The 20,224-nt window shown below is 41.0% G+C and overlaps 1 protein-coding gene across 1 annotated transcript; it reads right to left on the bottom strand.

Annotated features, from left to right (window-relative positions):
- Positions 1 to 7,343: 7,343 nt before the first annotated feature.
- On the bottom strand, positions 7,344 to 19,987 carry LOC131991299 (hormonally up-regulated neu tumor-associated kinase homolog). The gene is made up of 11 exons (XM_059356652.1): positions 19,587 to 19,987; positions 17,734 to 17,856; positions 17,185 to 17,354; positions 14,604 to 14,659; positions 14,369 to 14,507; positions 14,043 to 14,170; positions 11,070 to 11,205; positions 10,235 to 10,412; positions 10,030 to 10,113; positions 9,068 to 9,365; positions 7,344 to 8,982 (listed from the first exon to the last, which is right to left on the bottom strand). The coding sequence occupies exons 1-11, from the start codon at positions 19,845 to 19,847 to the stop codon at positions 8,201 to 8,203; spliced, it is 2,355 nt and encodes a 784-aa protein (XP_059212635.1). The 5' UTR covers positions 19,848 to 19,987; the 3' UTR covers positions 7,344 to 8,200.
- Positions 19,988 to 20,224: the final 237 nt, after the last annotated feature.

The following is a 20,224-nucleotide window of genomic DNA, read 5'->3' as shown; positions in this document are numbered from 1 at the left end:
TATACATAATATACATACAAACTATACACACTGTGCACACTTTCGATACATTATACACACATATTACACATACTAAATTATTGGTATTTCTCAACTTTTCAATGACATTCCACACCAATTAGACCCATTCCCATCTTTACTACTGTTTTTACTACGCCATCTTACTACTATCTCACTACACATTTAGTCCAGCATTGCAGTTTAGCGTCAGCTTTTTAGGTTTCAGCATTCATTCACATTTTCTACAGGTAATGCATTTTGTAGAATATGAAAAGTGTAAAAGCAGTTGTGAGATACACATTTCAACAACTTCAATAGCAAAACTAGCTGCACTACACAGAGTGTTCAGCAGATGGAGGTGCAGATCAGCACATGTTGTAGCCAACGTGATTTTCAGTTGATGATTGCAAGAGTTGAGGACAAAGAGCAGACAATGATAACAGTACCGTTACTGAAAACATTTCCTTCTAAAATAAGTTTACCAGGTACAACAACAGTTGGCATTTTTATGGTCTTCTTCACAGCATGAAAAACATGTGTGCCGAACTTAACACCTCTGACTCATGAGGCTCTGCTTTCTGTTGCAGACTTCATTAGTAATTGATTGTCTCCTCGCCCGCAAGTAAAAGCTGTGTTGTTGTTGTTTTTTTATCATCCTTGCTCAGAACTCTTAAAACCCACAGGGAGCATACACAAGGAGTTAGGGAGGGGGTGTCGACTCAGAGTGAATAAAAAAATTCAAAGAAATTCTTGCCCTTAAATCCTTAAGTAATCTTTAAAAGAAACTGCCAGAGAACTTCAAAAGAGAAGATTGATTGAGTCAGTTCTGTTTGAACGTGGAGGCCCGGCTTGTGTGTCGTGGATCGGCCCTCTATTGTTAACGTGAATGTGCCGAGTTGTGCCTGTCAAAACAGCTGGCAGACGATCAGGAAGGTTGCTTATCTTGACGGGATCTTTTCATCCAGAAATATGACTCTCACCGAGCAATGATTCATCCAAACAATGTGCTGGGAGCAGTAAATCAAATATATATGATCCAACTCATTGTCTCAAATGGATGTCAAGGTGTTTGAATGGAATCATGGTCGGGGTTAAGGGCAACGTCTAAGTGTTAATGTTAAGGGCAGCTCCTATGTGTTAATGTTAAGGGCAGCTTCTATGTGTTAATGTTAAGGGAAGCTCCTATGTGTTAATGTTAAGGGCAGCTTCTATGTTAATGTTAAGGGCAGCTTCTATGTGTTAATGTTAAGGGCAGCTCCTATGTGTTAATGTTAAGGGAAGCTCCTATGTCTTAATGTTAAGGGAAGCTCCTATGTGTTAATGTTAAGGGTAGCTCCTATGTGTTGATGTTAAGGGCAGCTCCTATGTTAATGTTAAGGGCAGCTCCTATGTGTTAATGTTAAGGGTAGCTCTTATGTTAATGTTAAGGGTAGCTCCTATGTTAATGTTAAGGGCAGCTCCTATGTGTTAATGTTAAGGGCAGCTCCTATGTGTTAATGTTAAGGGTAGCTCCTATGTTAATGTTAAGGGCAGCTCCTATGTGTTAATGTTAAGGGCAGCTCCTATGTGTTAATGTTAAGGGTAGCTCCTATGTTAATGTTAAGGGCAGCTCCTATGTGTTAATGTTAAGGGCAGCTCCTATGTGTTAATGTTAAGGGCAGCTCCTATGTGTTAATGTTAAGGGCAGCTCCTATGTGTTAATGTTAAGGGAAGCTCCTATGTGTTAATGTTAAGGGCAGCTTCTATGTGTTAATGTTAAGGGCAACTCCTATGTGTTGATGTTAAGGGCAGCTCCTATGTATTAAAGTTAAGGGCAGCTCCTATGTGTTAATGTTAAGGGCAGCTCCTATGTGTTAATGTTAAGGGTAGCTCCTATATGTGACAGCTCCTATGTGTTAATGTTAAGGGCAGCTCCTATGTGTTAATGTTAAGGGTAGCTCCTATATGTGACAGCTCCTATGTGTTAATGTTAAGGGTAGCTCCTAAGTGTTAATGTTAAGGGCAGCTCCTATGTTAATGTTAAGGGCAGCTCCTATGTGTTAATGTTAAGGGCAGCTCCTATGTGTTAATGTTAAGGGTAGCTCCTATGTGTTGAGGTTAAGGGTAGCTCCTATGTGTTAATGTTAAGGGCAGCTCCTATGTGTTAATGTTAAGGGCAGCTCCTATGTGTTAATGTTAAGGACAGCTCCTATGTGTTAATGTGAAGGGCAGCTCCTATGTTAATGTTAAGGACAGCTCCTATGTGTTGAGGTTAAGGGTAGCTCCTATGTGTTAATGTTAAGGGTAGCTCCTATGTGTTGAGGTTAACGTGACACAGTGTCCCTCTAGTCGGGGTCTTTTAGTGAATTAGCTGGTGTTGATCCTGAGCTGACAGTTAATCAGAGGTGGCATCAATTAAACAGCGTTGGGCTCATGTTGCTACTCTGTGGCGCTGGACGTTTTGTGAGCTGCTGACCCCCGTGACTCGTCCACACACACTGTCATGGCGAGCAGCCGGAGCCTAGTTAACCACAGCGCCACCCTGGACCGCTCCCCCTGCGAGGTGACACTCAATTATGGATGACCATCATTAGAAACCAGACACGCCGGAACACAGGCTAGCCCAGACTGATACACACACACAAACACTGTGATGGGCACGGCGATTATTCTTAGAGACACCCAAGACTATTGAAGTGCTAATGGAGTAACACCATCCATTTCATTCCATAACCACTGCACCTGTAACCCCTGTGGCCTCCAGGTGACCAGCAGTATGCATTTTTCACATCAGTACCATTATTAGCAAATTAAAATCGGTGTCAAATTATGATATTATACCAAACTCATTACATTTCATGGCATGTTTTTTCCCCCAGGAAACAAAGTTCTTGTTTATTATACAATAACAGAATTATATTCATATCCATTCTATCTGGAAGTGGGCTACATGGTGGTGTAGTGGTTAGCACTTTTTTTTTCACAGTAAGAGAGTAGGCTCGACTTCAGACAGTTTAAGTTTAATTGGTGACTCTAAATTCTCCATAGGAGTGAATGAGAGCGTGGATGGTTGTCTGTCTCTATGAGTCAGCCCTGCTATGAACTGGTGACCTGTTCAGGGTGCACCCCGCCTCTCACCCAATAGGATCGGCTTCAGCCCCTGCACCCTGAGGTTGGATAAGCGGTTGGATAATGGATGGATGGATGGATGTATCTGGAACTCGACGTTGGGGGCAGCTGAATATTTATTCTTTTGTCTCAGTTCTTAATCCTGCTTGCTTTCTATGAAAAAGGGAACACAAAGGACGCATATCTCATCAGTCATTAACGTAGGGATTAAGCAGCAGTACATGAAATGATGACACTGATGGACATTCATCCACAATGTGTGCATACACACACATCCAATGAAGGTTTCAGCTTTCAGACTAGAGCCTGGGTGTGTCCATCGGTATCTCTATTCCCTTTTTTATTTTTTATTTCGTTAGCTATGATAGATTCATAGCTCTAGTGATGACTAAAAAAAACTGGATACATTGCCATGACTCATTTTGTACAGACATAATATACATGTCTCCCTTGGAAATAATTGTATTAACTGAGATTAACCCTTTAACTTTCTATCAAACACCCTCATCAGGTCAAATTATTCTTTTTTCCAATAATTCCAAAACAAATTGACACAACAACTTCTGCTCCAGTTAGAAATGCTGTTACATTGGTGTAAGAATTTATTTGTATAAAGACTTTATGATTCTGTTGCATAAACATACAGGGTGGAGAGGAATACGGAGAGAAAGAACTGCAGTTCAGTTCGACAGACACTGCATCTGCTGCTAGCAAGCTTACAGCTAATTTATAATTGGTGATTGGTTGTTAGGGCAAAGAAAGAGTCCTGTGGCCAAACTCATATGAATGACACAAGGCAAAAATTAACTTCACTTTCTTTCTAAACAAATCTATAAATGGGTGCTTACAACATCCAGTGGTGTGCAGTAACAGCACTGCCATACATGACTGGACTCAACACTACAAACTCTCAGAGTCCTGGGAAAGTCTGTCTCTTCTGGAGCTTCTCTAATAAGTAACTAGCTCATTCCCCAAATGTCAAACATCAGAGGAAGCAGCAGACATGTCCAGGCAGGTTTGTGTATTTAAGAGTGCCAACAAACCAAATTAAACATACAGATGCATGAGGAACTCCCAGTGACTACGACTAGTGCTTGTTATACCATCTTACCTAATGGGGCTGAACCGGTCATATAATTGCACCTACATTCTGCCACCTTAACAACCGAGTTTACATATACAGTACTGACATCAGTACTGTAGGTTAAAGATGATAATGCAAGTCAGGTAGGTGGAGAGGTGTGCTGTGGTAAACAGTATTATAGCTACATTCCTTAATTTACATTAATTAAGTCAACACAGTACTTCTTAAATTCTCCATAAGGCCTTGTGAAGTTCTTCCTCTGTGAAGCCACACACAGATGAACTCAACTGGAATGTGCCTCCATTTTTTTTGTTAAGTAACAAGACCATGACAACAGGATGAAACCAGCATATAACAACAGTGTGTGTGTCAGAGTTGTTTAGAACAAATCCTAGTCAAGTTTAACTTCAGGAATCAAGTTATGGGTAATTAGGCTTAAGATGAAATATGGGTCTTCTAGGTCTTTGAATGTCTTTCTAGTCTCACAAAATCAATTTTGGACCAGGTTGCAGACTGCAACCAACTAAACACCACTCCCTTTCCAAGCGTGTAGGAGAACCTATGGTGTCCTTCACTTAAAACGTAAAAATGCAAAAGGAGATCTGTAGAGCCAGAAATTAGTTTGTCCATTTTGGGCTACTCTGGAAACATGGCAGACTCTGTGGAAGAGGACCTGCTCCCTATATGATGAAGAGCTCATTCTGAACGAAAACAGATTTCTACCAATAGATCCTACACAAGGCTTCTTTAAGTCTGACAGGTAGGATTCAATCATTTACCTCTATGAATTCTTCTTTCTTTGTCTCTAGGACACAAACTCAAACTCATAAACACACATTTGACACATTTACAGCCTCATAGCTTCAAAAAGTTCCATGTATTGCTGCATACTATTGCAAGACAGATGAATGACCAAGCAGATAACAATTTCAAATACTGACTGGTAAACTATGGATTGACCTTCACTTTGCTTGTTCTGAGTGAGAAGAGCACAAAAGCAAATGCGTCATGGTAACCTGCTGTCGCTCCTTGACATTACTGCTATTGGCTCACGCTCTTCTGACATAACAATGTTCACTATAGCATGCAGGTAAACCCAATGTTCCAGTAGCCATGGATACATCTTTATGCCAAACATGCATTATTAATCACTTTTCCATACCTTGTTTGTCCAATTCTAATGCACATGTACTATTCTGATTCAGTCCAATAGAGCTTAGTGGGGGCAGTAGTGGATGCTGAGCAGCAAACATCTAAAAAAGGTCTATTATTTTTTGGTTTTGGCCCCTGCATGAGTGCTAATATTTGTTTAAAGAGTTTATACCACAGGCTTACACTGAAATTACATGATTTGCTTTCTGGATTACTATTTTAAGAACTAGAGCTCTTGTATTTGGCAAGTTGACCGTTAACAAGCTGTTCTTGTTTAGTGTATTGCCATTGTGCAGTGTCAATGTGTTTGTCTGATACAGTATCAGAGCTTACTGGTTCATATCACTGTTAAGTAGCCAGAGAGGTAACTGGAGTGGGGGATGTATCCACCTCAGTGGGTTCAATCTGTCCTCATTGGGCACTCGCAAAACATGCGCTCTACTCCAACACACACACACACACACTCACACACCAACAGAGTATCAGGTAACAGCCCCTCAATTATTTAGCAGCCACGAAGAGCGCCGCAAAGCAGCAACCAGATTCCTCCACATCTTTGTAGCACACCTGAATATTAATGACCCAGAGACAGTGAAAGAAGAGTGCAGAGACAGAGGGTGTATGAGAGAGAAGATGCTTGTCACTGATTTGGAGGAAAGGTTGTTTTAGTTTGAATTTTGTGGTATAAATGAGCTTTACAGTGGAAGGACTGCGGTGTAGTTGTTGGTGGGTTCATTAAAAAATGTAAATGTAAAAAAAATGTTAAACTATTATTCAAAAGAGTGAAAACTGTTTGCAAGTTTAGGTAATTGTCATGATTTGAGTGTAGCCATTTTGGTCCTTGTCGATACCACAAAACACACACATTGTAAGATGAGAAGAGTCATCAGTTTACCAAACAAATAGTTGTGGTAGCACCAACACGATCCTGATTAGTTATCAGTCAAGTAAAGAACCAACCAGTTCCAAACAACTCTGAATCAAAGTGTTGATGCATTGCATCCTGCCAATGCTAACGCTATTATCAATATGGAAGCTAATGCTTAAGTAAAATGATTTTAAATGAACACTGACATTTAGCAGATGATACATCATACTGTTTGCTTGCTACCAAGCTGTAGTTATCTTGAGACTTTCTGACGTCACATTGGAGAAATTATTATTTGTCATTCCAGTACAACACAGTCACTCTCCATTTATAATGTTATTTGGTTTTGTCATTGGTTAAGGAACATATTGACAAATTACTGTAGTTAAATATTAGCTAGCAGACAAACTGGCACATTTAATGTTGATCAATGTGTGTAGTCAGTAGGCAATTTGATAATCAGATTAATTTGGATTACCTGCGACTAGCAAACTGACCTATTAATTACTCCTTTTTAATACTTCCGTCCCCAGACTCAGAAAATGTCATAATTACAATCCACCTTCTACTTCAGCACCAAGGACAGCGACATGCATTAATCAAACACAGCACAGTTAAGCTACTGATATTTCAGAGCCATGGTCGGGGCCAGAGATTCTAACTTGAACAAACCTCAGATAAAGTATCAGTCATGCAGACTAACAGCCCCTCCGCCCCAGATGTAGAGGAAGGATAGCAGAGTAACAAAGGAAATGCATTTTGGTATTTTTTACTAAAACATGAGATGCCTACTGTGCATAGAATAAATAAATGAAATAAAATTACATTTGAGGCGATTTCATAATGTGTTGCCATGTAAAATTAATAGCTTGCAGTCAAATGCGGCTGCAGATGTAGTGACATTACTTTACAGGAAGGTCTTCAAGCCCAAGGCTGCCTTCAGCAGAGCAGCCATTTGGTCACCTTTCTGTAGGCAGAAAATTAGTTTGTTAAAGTGGAGATATCACAGCTGTAGTAAGGGTAAGTTAACATGTCAAAACATGTAACATGGTTGCCTTAATATATTCTTAATTGAGCAACAACTTTAAACTTATATGAAGATGCACAACAAGAAGTTGACGCAGGGTTGAGAGCTGTTTTTACTGACTTTTAGTGTTGGTACAAAAATGTATTTAAGAACAATGAATACAAATAGAACATACGTCTGTGTGCATTCTGCACTTCACATTGTGATGGGTGGAGATTGTAATTCCAGAGATGATATTTAACAATAGTTAGACCAAAACTTTGCTTCCAAAGGCTGAATTAAAATGAATGAGCTGAAAATTAGAATTTTTGGCACTGTAGCATTTAAACAATGTGTACTGTTTGCTGTTAGCTTGGAAGTCCTGTTAGTAAGCAATGCATGAATATGCATCAGTAGAGAATAATAGCTTTAGCATTTTTTGTAGCTGCCTTTTACACCTATTCCTCAATATAGATATGCACAGTTCTAAACTGCCGCCCTGTCTTTACTCAGTATTTCATACCATCCATCTCTTATTCTACTTCTCTTCTATTCAACTGAAAGGGATAGTTTGATAGTTATTAGTCAGATCTTTTGTAGTGAGGATTGGAAGGTAAAATAAGTGTCAGTGGGGTCTGGTATCTTTGGAGAGAGCATAGAACGCCTTCAGTCTTTTCAGGTGGCTCAAATACATTTTGCTGCTGCTCCCGTTCACAGCAGTACACTGTGTACACCGAACAGGTCCTCTCACTTCTCCTAACTGGGGACATGCCAATCGTCATCTACTACAGGTATAGGTATAGGTACCTCATACAACCCTACTTCAAAAAATCTGAACTACCCCTTTAATCTTGCCCCATTTCAACACCGACCAGTATTTCTTAACTGCTAATCTTTCTAAACGTGTCACTAACCTCAGGTCTATCTTCTCTTGTTGTTGCACTTTTTCCTGGCCACTATCACTATCACTATCATCTGTCTATCAGTAGTCCATGCTGTGTAGCTGGTTCTTCCTATCTGTCTTCCCCTGCAGGGCTGCAGGAAGCAGCGGCAGATTCAGGTCTGCCACCCGACGCTGGAGAGATGAACGTAACTGAACTGAGTTCCTCTTTGTCCCGTTCAGCCCTCCTCCTGCTGTCCCCCTCTCCCCGCTTCCCCCTCCCGCTGCCGACAGATCTTTTCTCTTGCCCCTCTCCTGCCTGAGGCTCTTAATGACCAAAGTATGTTGTCTCTGCGAGGGGAAGGCAGGGGGTTTAGACCCGTTGACCAGGAGTCCTGGGGGCCCAGGTCGGGTCAACCCCACCCATGTCATCTTCCTGCCTCTTCCGTCTTTTAGCCCCACGTTGCGAAGGCGAGGCAGTGGGGCAGAGGGTGACGTCTGTGTCCTCTCCATGGCTCCTAGGTGGTCTCTGTCGGAGGGGTGGGTGATGTGTGCGTCGGCCTCCAGGAGCATTCTGGGAGAGATGCCGTTCTTCTCTGAGGAATAAAACGTCTGCAGCTTCTCCAAACGCTCGTTGATGCTCAGGTGATGAGAGTGGTCGTCCTGGTGACGGGTGTCATGGAAGCAGTCTGATCCAGGGTCTGCCGCCCCGTCTGATTGTGTCGTCCTGAGCAGGTGTGTGTGTCGGATCAGCCTCGACGTGCTGCTGTCTCTGATTGGCTCAGCGGGTAAGGGGACTTGGCAAGGGGCGGAGTCACAGAGTTGAGACGCGGAGCTTTTAGGAGGAGATAGATGGACGAGTTCTCTGTCTCCAAACACAGACACTGAAACACACAAACATACAAGTACAGTCCAATATGTCCCAAACTCTGTGCAGCTTTTGTTTCTGTACAGAATATAAATCCTTACCTTCAGGAAACAGTGTCTCTCTGGTGTCCAAGGTGATGGCGATCTCCTCATCTGTGGCTCCATCCTCCGCAGACAGAGGGGCGGGGCACGGGGAGGGAAGGCGAGGGGGGGCTGAAGGGGAGGCAGAGTGAGGAAGCTGTGGTAGAGATGGGGACGGTGGACGGTTCTCTGCGTCTTCTCTGTGGTCCTTTCTGTGCAGATCCTCAGGCCTCTTCCTGCTGCTCTGACATTCAGTTGTCTGCTGGGCTCTCAGTGGTCTGCTGGACTGCTTTGAGCTTTTTTCATTGGTCAGTTCATTCTAAAAACAAGCAACGATTAGTTGTCAGGGGGCCGAGGACTTTTAACACAAAGACAAGGGTTAAGACATCCCATATTCATCTCATATAACCTCAAATAGAAAGTTGCCTGATTCTTTCTACTACAGCCACAACACTTCATCCGCTAAATATCATTCACTTGGATATATTCTTGTAAGTTTCTCTGCAGTAAAACACATCAGTGAGCCACACCGCTGCACAGGGTGGCCCATTCCTTCATGATCATGTAGTTACTTTTCAATCCTACATATACTTTCTGGCTTCTTTAAGTACTAACTTTTGCACCAAATGTGTATTATTCCGCAGCTGGAAATAGTCTTTCAAATTCATAAGGAACAAATGGACTTGGGGGCTAGTGCCACAGACAAAGTACTGAGAGTAATGGACTAAATGACAGTTGACAAAACCCTTTTTATAGCATCAAAAAACAAATTAAAACCAAAATTGTCAAGAAAACAAACACACATCAGAGTGAACACGAAGCGATCCAAACTTTTGGAACACTGTCATGTGTCATGATGTCCTGTTTAGTCTTTGGGATTTAGAGACAATAACAATCTGTATACTTTAATAAATTACTATTTCTATGAACATATCTAAATGATAAATGCATCTGTGTGCATAAAAAATTACACACAAAATTACCTGTTGCTGAGTCTTTGAGTCAGTGTTATGCCTCTCTCTCCATGTATTCTTGCTTGGAAGACTCCAGTCATTGATCTCCATCTTCTGCCAAAATCAATCATTATTAGCTGTTAAAATTTTGCAGCAGAACATAAGAAAGGTTGTGTTTATACTGACCCATTGTTTTCTGAGAATGTGAATGTGTGCTTTAAAATGATGCATGAACCTTGCTGGCCTTGGTTCCCTTCTGGCTCCTGCTGAGCTTGTTGAGCAGCAGGTGATAGGAGGCCATGATGGCGGACGGTCGGTTGATGGTGAGCGTGTGTATGATTTCAGAGAGGGAGTAGCCCAGCGTCTCTGTCATGTATGCCAGCACAGATGAGTTAAGATCTTCTGGACACAACCTGGGCCAGAGAGAGGGTGAACGGTTACAAAGATAAAGTGTGAAGAGTGCAGCAGAGAGAAATGTTAGGGGTCATTAAGAGTTTGTTGGTAAGCGGTGAGCAGTAACTGAAGGATTGTAGTTTGATGATTTTCAACTGTGAGCAGAACAGAGCTGGAACAGTTCTTGCTTCATTCATGTGGATTTCAAAAACCTATTATTGCCAAGAGGAGCCATACATGATTGCATTTCCACACTGCGTAAAGTGATAAAAGCCTTTTAGTCATGCTATAATACACAAAGCTGTTACCCTACTGACCACAAAAATTTTCATTTTGTTAGAAAACTCAGCAGTGATTTCCCTCTTGGTTCTTTTTCCCAGATTGTAATGTTTACTGCAGAACGTTCCCTGAGGACAGTCTTTGTGTCTCTTTGTCATAAACATACATTATACGGCAAGTCTGAATATATCCAGGAGATTTACATGGTTTTCTCAAGAATATATTGGGCATACATCTATTTTTTTTTTGGTTTATATATAATAAGAAAAAATATGATAGACCCTTTTACAATACATAAAACTGGTCAATTCTGCTAAATATATTTTTAAAAGTGTGTACATTTATTATATGTGCACACAACGAAAAAAATATTGTTGTTGCACACAGTCGCTTTCTACCTGTTCTTATGATTGAGTGTGTGTAGTGGTTTCTTGGCATATCCCTCGTTGATCCATTTCTCCTCCATCGCAGCTCTGACACTCGGTCTCTTGGCTGGGTCCGGCTCCAGGAGAGACAACACAAACGCAACCGCACCTGAATATAGTGTTGGAAGGGTTATTTTTAAAATGTATTCAACTACTGACTGGTTACTGACTACATGCCCAAAAATGTAACAAAAGAAGAGTGCTATATTTGATTAGATTAATTTAAATCATGTAACGTATTACAGCTACTTTGGATTACTTTATAAATATTTCATAAATGTCTTGCTGAGCTTGTTGGTCTTATATTTCCATGCCAAAAACACATTACTGACAGAGCCCTGGCAGTGTGTCTCCTCTGCCACAGGCCATGCCCTATCACACAACAATAAAAAGTTAACAAAACTTAACAAGAATTGTTTGTGTATCCCTTTGTGATTTGGATTTGAAAATTAAATTGGTTGTTCATTGACCCATGCTTCACCCTTCCAGCTTGTTTCATGGAAATCTTGCCAGTAGTTTTTCCACATAATCCTGCTCACAGACAGACAAACCAACTAACAAGCAAACTGAACCAAAACTGAACCTCCTTGGTAATAAAGTAAGCCTTTCAAGTGATCTACTTTTTAAGACCCAACCCTACGGATGAAGCAGTGCAACGCTTGTTTTCTAATTTTTTTAGTTTTTTTGTGTAAATCCTAAAAAAAATGTTTTGCCTCTGGCCCTCAACAACTGCCGAATAGAGGTTATGCTAAATTGTTTGTACTTATGTATAAAATGATGAAGTCCCTCACATTTACCAGCACACCAGCAAGGCTCTGGTCTGCATCTAGGGAGCAGTTTTGTGTCAGTATCTTATGTGGCTAAAGGGCACTGTGCAGTGTTTTTCATGCACATCTAAGTTTGTGTTTTTCTTGGCCAAAATGGACCAAAGTAAAAGAGTAAATGTTACACAACAACTCCAGGACTGCCAGGCTGATGTCACTCATTGTGACCTCACTGACAGGTATCAGAGACGACAGCACGTAGAGAGGCAGGATTTCCCTCCAGGAGAACCAAATCAAGCCGGTCAGCCTGTGACACGGAGCCGTCCTGTGACAGCCAAGCGGGGTTGATAGTTTGACTCCAGATGGAGAGTCCTGATAAGCTCCACAGTCTGGAGGAGCAGGTGGATTGGAACAGGATGGCTGCCACATTCACAGATATATTAGCCAAGACTGCTTTATTTAATTGTGACTATCAGTTGTCTCAGTCACGGTCACTCAGTTTGTGTAACAGTTTAAATGCTGTTTATGTTGATTTCTATTTATAAAACTGGGGAATCATTTTTTTTTTTAAAGATTAATCGGTGCAAACACACAGTGTTGAAGATAAAATTTAAAAAATAAAATAAAAAGCATGACATCAGCAAAACAGACAAGAAAAAAATACAAGAAAACAAATGAATGAGCCAGCAGAATACCAAAATCAGAAAAGAGTTACTGTGACAGAAGAAAAAGAAGCAGAGTTTGAATGAAAAAAAACATTTGAATGCAGGATCTGAGATGCCGGTCTGTGGCAGCGATATAATCACTAATACGATCTTGTCACAGTTTCAGAGCTGTAGAGCTGTGCTGGTTTTCCCCGCAGTAACAGGAGCTATGTTTGTTTGTGGTGACATGGCGCCATGACAGAGTGTAATGGAGTGACTATGTGTGAGAGAGAGACCAAAATAAAACAGAGACACTGAGGCCACTGTGTACTTGGTACGGGACAAGTGGAAGGAGTAAGAAATAAGTGAAACAGTTTTTCCTCTGACAGATCTGTGGTCTGTAGAAAGAAGACTGGATCCCATTTGTGTTTGCAAAAGCTGAAATAATATTTCTCACTAGGGGTGGGACAAAGTATAGATAGGGAAATGTATTGTATCTAACCCTCTTTTGATGAATTATCGATACACTGACACCAATATCAATGTTCATATAACAAGAGTCTCTATTTAACGGCTTATTATGGTGTAGCTAATCATATTAATGACGGCAAACCAGCGGAAAAGAGGAGGAAACACATAAAGCAGAAAATGGCAGACAGCACGGGGGAAGCAAATTAGAGAGGCAATATTTTTTTCGTTACCTGTAAACTTTACTTTGGTACTTTGGTATCATTTTAGTGGACACAGTTATATCTTTACTTTTATCATTTTAACTCAAAAAACTGTTCTGCTGTCTGCCAGTTTAGGTGAGTACTGTGCCGGCAAGTTTGCTGATCCAGCAGGTAGTTAGGGCAGTCTGGGATCAGACCCCCTGCAGGGGTTTGCACTGGCTGAATTTGAGTTGCTACAGCCACTAACAAAAGGATCTACGCACGCTCTGCTCCTAGTGAGAAAGTCATGGGGAGTGAAGCGTAGGGACTGTGGGGCGCGCTAGCTAGTTCACTTTTATCTCATTTGTGCAAATACCAAAACTCAGGGGCGAATTCACAAAAGGATTATGAAGCTTTTGCAGCCACTTAACATGCAAATGAGGCTAAAACAAATTGTGTAATTCCCAAAGTACCTGCAATGGGTGAATTGCACCTCTAACTGCACTGCCAAGCATATTGCGTCTCAGTGCTATGGTTCTATTTGTATATATTTAAATGAGGTAATATGCATACATTTGGTGCAAAATTGGCCTCTTTCTATGCAAATGATCCTCATTGCAAAAAAAAGTCCAACTCACAAACACCAGTGCTAATAGTCACATGCAGTTAGAGTGAACTTTTTACCGTCTTCAGAGAGCTGGTGGTAAATGAAGCGACAGGCACTGTGATATATCTTTAGTGAATTGGACCTTATGTCGGGGCAGATAACAGTTGCAAGCGATGCGAAATGCATGGTGCTAGCAGCAGGCGCAACCCAATCTCTGTGAAATCGTCCCTCAGTCATTTTTTTTTTCAGTTATAAAGCCACAAAGGTGAAATGTGAATTACCTTTGCTGACGTCACTGGGGATGCTGCTGATCTCTCCATTGACCATCTTCTGGTGCAGCTGTTTGATGTTGAAAGGCTCCACAGTGAAAGGTAGAGTCCCCGTCAGCATGGCAAACATACTCACACCTCTGCACACAAACACACACACACAAAATGTGAAGACACAAACATATTTACAAGATGCATACACAGAAATGCATTTTGACATTTGTTTCAAACAGTAAATAAAACGATAGAAAAACTGCATTTAAACCTCCTCTAAACTATGATGGACCCGATTTGACAGCAGCCCTCCTCAACAGACGCATAGAGACTTTATCACTTACACGGACCAGACGTCCACTTTGGGTCCATACTTCCTGTGAGCCAGCAGCTCAGGGGCCGCGTAGGCAGGACTTCCACACTGGGTGTTGAGGAGCTCCAGAGACAAAGATTCAGCCTTCAGAGTGTTACTCAGGCCAAAGTCTGTGTGAAACATCATCATTTTAAGAGAAGAGCACATGCACATATGCACTAGATAGCTAAGACAGGTTCTGCCATGCTGATCTGTCCAACACATACCCACAATCTTTATGTTGTTGTGTTCGTCCAGCAGGAAGTTCTCAATCTTTAAATCTCTGCAGAATTAAAGAAGAGAGAGAGAGAGTGGTTTGGTCACACAGTAAGGCTGTAGTACTTCCATGAGCTCTGCCCTTAATCCTACAGGAATTGCTTTTTTCCCTTGCAGGTTACTGTTTAACAATTTAAGAACTCCTGCAGTGTGAGTTTGGCCCTTTTAAGCTTTTTCTGTGTATTTATGGACAATCAGATGAGATGGGACCAGACTGGACCCACAGGAACAAAAAGAAACCCAAGCTAAATTTGGGTTTGGGTAGAACCCAGGATGAACAGTCAGTGGTAATTTGGATAATTTGTTTGTTTTGGACTCCTACAAACCTGCACCCATTGTGATCTTCAACTCAAGCCAAACTGAAATTTTCCAGCTGAAATGAAGCTCTTCTCAACTTACTCATTCTTCTCTGTCACAGTAATATCTGTGTGATCACCTGGGAAAGTTGCCTCATTCCTCTAAAAGTATCCCAGCAACCCCAGCAACCACACCGCCTGCTTTAAAACTACCGAGCTAAATGAAAATCTGCGGTTAGGAGAGAGAGATCCCCTATAAACTATAGCCTGGGAATCAGCCATGCTCCTTTCATCTGCCTTCATCTAACCAACAGACACTGCGGGTCCCAAAAATCCAGAGAACACCACTCTCACAACGCGAATAAAGTTCAAAGACAGACGGAGAAAGAAAGAAGGAAAAAGGGCAAGAAAGAGCGAGAGCAGACATTGTCATAAAGGAGAAAATATATGCGGTAAACCTACTGGATGTGGGTGGTAGGAGGTGCATTTAAGTGCAAATTTTCCATTTATTTCCAGTTTAATCATCTCTGTGTGGGACTGTGGTGGAGAGTGTGAGGGAGTGTGTGCATGTGTGCGAGCACGGGGGTGTGTGTGTGTGTGTGTGAGACAGAGAGAGGTGCTATTGAAGGCTTGAGAGCGCCATCGTTGAGGGACTTCATTAGAGAGGAAGTCCATGATGTTGTGATGATGTGTGAATCATGGCGCCGGCGCAGGATGATGAGGTCATTGCCTGGTAATCACATTCCCACCTTCAGAGGAGCCAAGGTCTTAAACCAAAGCCCAGCGCTGTGCATGTTGTGTGTGTGTGTGTGTGTGTGTGTGTGTGTGTGTGTGTGTGTGAGTATTGGGTCTCTGACACCTACACATACTAAAATGCCTCTACAATAACACTCTCAGCTCCCACACTGCACTGTGCCATGTATTGGCTTTCTTGCAGCGTTTCCTCCTCTGTAGGCTGTTAATGCCCTGCAAACTACTATGTGTCTAACTGTGTGTTTGTGCATGTGTGCGCTCACAAGTGTGTATATGTGTGTTTGAGTCTACAAAGTCTGACCTTCACATCCATTATGCACTAAACAGCTACTATTTGAAGGTAGGTTTTTGCTCTCTCGCCATAGTGGACAGTGATATTTTTAGAAAATTACACTTCACACCTTTCTTGGTTTTATTTGAATCTCTAACTGGGCCAGAAAAGCTCAAGGTAAGAAAAAAACGTTCTGCATCACAGGTTCCTGTTGGCTGACAGCTACACTAGCTCAGGAAGCATGGACTTAGTCATTCGCATGCCAGAAGTAATTAAGTAAAAACTATGCAATGAGGTTTTTTTTAGTTATCTAGGTCACCATTGTTTCGCCAAAATAATGACCTTTTTCTACATTTTAATATAGCCATTCAAATGATGTTGGGACAATTATGCATGTAGCCTACAAATCTAAAATCAAAATACAATCTAACTGCAGTTATTTAGACTGATATTGCAACTTTTTGTTAAAATATGTGTGTTTTAACAAACATTGTTCTGTCCTGTGACTTGGATTTTGCATTGATCCGTGATGTGATTTTAATAAACTTTCAACTAACTGTGCAGATCTAACACTCATTTTCACTACTTACTATTTTTCAATCATGCAATTATTCATTTTGTTTAAAAAGTACCAAAAATAATGACAACGTGCATCACTGGCTACCAGAGCACAAAGTGTTCTTAAAATAGATAATTAGTTCAACCAACACTAAAATAGAAAAGGTCTACTAACAATATTTAATAGAAAAACATAAGAAAGCCTTCATATTTGAGAAGCTGTAAATGACAAAAAATGACAAAAGTACTTCAATCATTAATTAGTAATCAGAATTAACACAAATTACTTGTCTGATAAAAAAGTTGAATTACTGACTAACAATTTCAGCACAACTGCTCTACCGTGTGGAAGACAATCCAATCAAAAATTATTTCCATGCAGTTGATTCAAAGGATAAAACTTGATCTGCTCTTGTGTCATTGTTGAGTTCTCCAGTCAGTTGACGTCACAAAGGACTGAACATGGGTTGGAGTCTATGTATCCGTATCAATTATTTATGAATTATTTTTAATTTTGTAAGGTCTCAAGAACAATAGCGTGTAATCTCTGTATCCAATTTAGAAAATAATGACTGAGTTTATCAATCACAAAGGAGACAGTGTGTCTAATACATACATAGAAAGTATTGTGTGTTTATGTGTGTGTGGTGTCACCTGTGTACTACGCCGTGTTTGTGCAGATGTTCCACTGCAGAAAGGATCTGACGGGTGTAGCGCCGCACCTCCCTCTCCTCCAGCCTCTTCCTCTCACAGATCCTGTCCATCAGGTCTCCTCCAGCACAGAGCTCCATGGCCATGTAGTAGCTGTTTTCAGTCTCCAGAGTCTGACACACACACACACACACACACACACACATACTTATCATGTGCATATCAGTTGAACCAATCTTATTCCACAGTGGCAAGTTATTATAACCTTTTGATTAGGGTTTACAATTTCTGTAATTTCCCAGCTTGGGATAAATAAAGTATATCTATCTGTATATCTATCTATCTATCTATCTATCTATCTATCTATCTATCTATCTATCTATCTATCTATCTATCCATCTATCCATCTATCCATCTATCTATCTATCTATTAACATACTTCATTGTTAATGGGCCTACATTTAAGTACATGTAATGCTTAGAAACTGTATATGCATTTCTGATAGTTTGTATCAATGTTGGTGTATTAATATGAATGGTTTAATTTTCTACCTCCAGCAGGACCACGATGTGAGGATGTCGGACCATCTGATGAATTCGAGGTTCTCTCTTCATGTTCTTCAGCACGTAAGAGTCCTGCCGCGCTTTTTTCTTGTCAATCACCTTAATGGCCACCTAAACACAAACATAAGTGCACACTTGTAAAAAGTTATATTTTATTAGTTATATATATTTAGTTATATTATTTTTTGTTATGCAATTATGCTTCCAAAATGGGTAATTCTTCACATGTGAACAGGAACAGAACCATACACCATCTCTTTATCTCTGATATGTAGAACCCCAGTCCTAGTATGGGTAGATTGTAGTTGTGGCTTCAGAGCCTTGCTCAAGGGCAATTTAGTTGTAAAAATTGGAGATTTTAATACTCAACCACCACCGTATTACATTTTCTCCACTCAAACAGACCATGGAACCATTAGCAATTCAGTCATGAGCTGCTATGTAGCATCTGAATAGAACTTTAACCTGTATGACTTCAAACCCTGGACCTTTAACGAAAGGTAACAAGTTAAGTATAAGGAACTGGGGAGAAAAGTTAGCTTGCAGCTTGTGGATTTAGTTTGGTAGAAAGAAAATAGTTTCTAGATGAAACTGCTCACAACAAGGTCTGTGAATTATCCTGAGCAGCCAGGTCATGATTTCTGAAAAGAGACATTTCTGTTGAGTTTTTTAAATTTATTTTTTGCTTTGAGTACCACAAGCTAAGTGAAGTCTAGTTCTATTCCATTAGAGAGAAGGCCGATATCTCTATCTAGGGTGGCTAACATGCAAATTATTTGTGTTCTCAACCAATTTGCCCCCAAAATAATGATGATAGTACAGGCAATATAATTACTAAGTATTAAGTATATTGAACATATAATAACTGTAGTTTGTAGATAAGTAACTAAGTAAAGACTTGACAGTATATTGTTAGTAAGATCTAGATGTATCAATGTATTAACATTATATATTCCATAAATATTGTGTATTTAAAAAGTATATAATATATGGTGTTCAGTCATTTTATTCAAAATAAAAATACCATTTGCTATGGTCTTCTGTGTAATGCATTTCCAGACTTAACCTCCACAGGTTGTCCCTGCAGAGGGTAACAAGGGTTAAGAGGAGCAAACACCCCCGGAGATGAGTTTAGCTGTTACTATAGCAACCAGGTCAGGTACATATGAGCTGGGGTCAGGGACTCAGTGACCGGTGAAAGAAAGTTACACATGCACTTAAACACACACACCCTGCCTCCACTGCAAGATAAGTGCACATCCATATAGTTGTAGTTCAAAACCACAACATCAAAAATAAAACAACGTCACACATTTGTTAAATTAGCCTGGTTCACCTTTAACCTATTGGGAAGAATATTCCATTTATTTTTAACCAGGAAGTTTTGGGGTTATGCTACATGTATTACATCTGAACTTGATTTATTTGCAACATGTACAGTTACACATAAGTGCAACTGCTTTTGATCACATTTACAGGATATGTGAGTTCTCATCTGTGCTGCATGAATGAACTTGTTTGTTTTATACAGGCCAGATAAATTGAGCTGAAACAGATCTACTTCAGACCTCTTTAAATCTGTGGAGCACAAGTTCTGTTCTTGTGATGTCCCTGTAAGTCATGTTTGTGTGATAAAGTAATTACAGATGGGTCTGACTGAGTTTTGTAGACATAACAAGAATAATAACAGGCCACTGCCTCCTTCTAACATAAGTGAGTATAACAATCAGTTACAAGTTGTAAGTGTGTAATCATAATCTTGTATGTGTGTGATCTTTTTCTTGCCACCCCTCCTGTCTGCGGTAGGTCCCTTATACTCATCTCAGGGAGAGACCACCGACCTTTTCACCCGTGCCGATGTGCAGCCCCTCCATCACTTTGGCAAACGACCCCTTGTTGATCATTTTCCCCACCAGGTAGGACCCCACACGTTTGGAGTGGGGAAAGCTCCGCAGCAGCTCCCTGGGGACCTTCAGAGAGGGCAGAGAGAGCCGCTCCCGGCCCGACCCCGAGGCCTCCCACTGGGCCGTGCCGCGCTCTCCTTCGCCCCCTCCCTCTGCCACCATGTCCTCCTGAGTGGGCTTCAATGCTGCAGCTGGCATACTGGGTAGGGCCAGGGCCCCATGTGGCCGCCTCTCACACAACCACAATCAAATCCAAAAACAGGAAAGTCCACATAAAACACACATACTAACACACACAAACACACACGCTGGTTGTTTGAGGAAGGAAAGGCTGCTAAAAAAATCCTTCTTCAGCAGCAGGTGCGTGTCTCCGGCTGCAGATTTTTTTTTTTTTTCGTTCCACTCTCAGGTAAGTATATCCTTTAGTCCAGACTGTCTGATGGAAGACTCCTCTTTTCCTCTTCTGTTATTTTACCTTTTAGCAGGTGTCTCAAAGTGCCTCTATTTCAATCCAACTGTGTATCATGCAACACTGGCTTCCCTCTCCTTCTCTCACTCCGTCTCTCTCTGCCGGT

The sequence above is a fragment of the Centropristis striata genome, chromosome 18, assembly GCF_030273125.1.
Source record: "Centropristis striata isolate RG_2023a ecotype Rhode Island chromosome 18, C.striata_1.0, whole genome shotgun sequence".
NCBI lineage: Eukaryota > Metazoa > Chordata > Actinopteri > Perciformes > Serranidae > Centropristis > Centropristis striata.
This window is presented reverse-complemented; position numbering and strand designations above follow the sequence as displayed.

Excerpts from the sequence above, each read along its gene's own strand:
- LOC131991299 (XM_059356652.1), bottom strand. The coding sequence starts at position 19,847 with ATGCCAGCTGCAGCATTGAAGCCCACTCAGGAGGACATGGTGGCAGAG. Across the intron at positions 10,114-10,234 it reads AGGGAACCAAGGCCAGCAAG|AAGATGGAGATCAATGACTG; the intron begins GTTCATGCATCA and ends TGATTTTGGCAG. Across the intron at positions 8,983-9,067 it reads AGAGACACTGTTTCCTGAAG|TGTCTGTGTTTGGAGACAGA; the intron begins GTAAGGATTTAT and ends TGTGTGTTTCAG.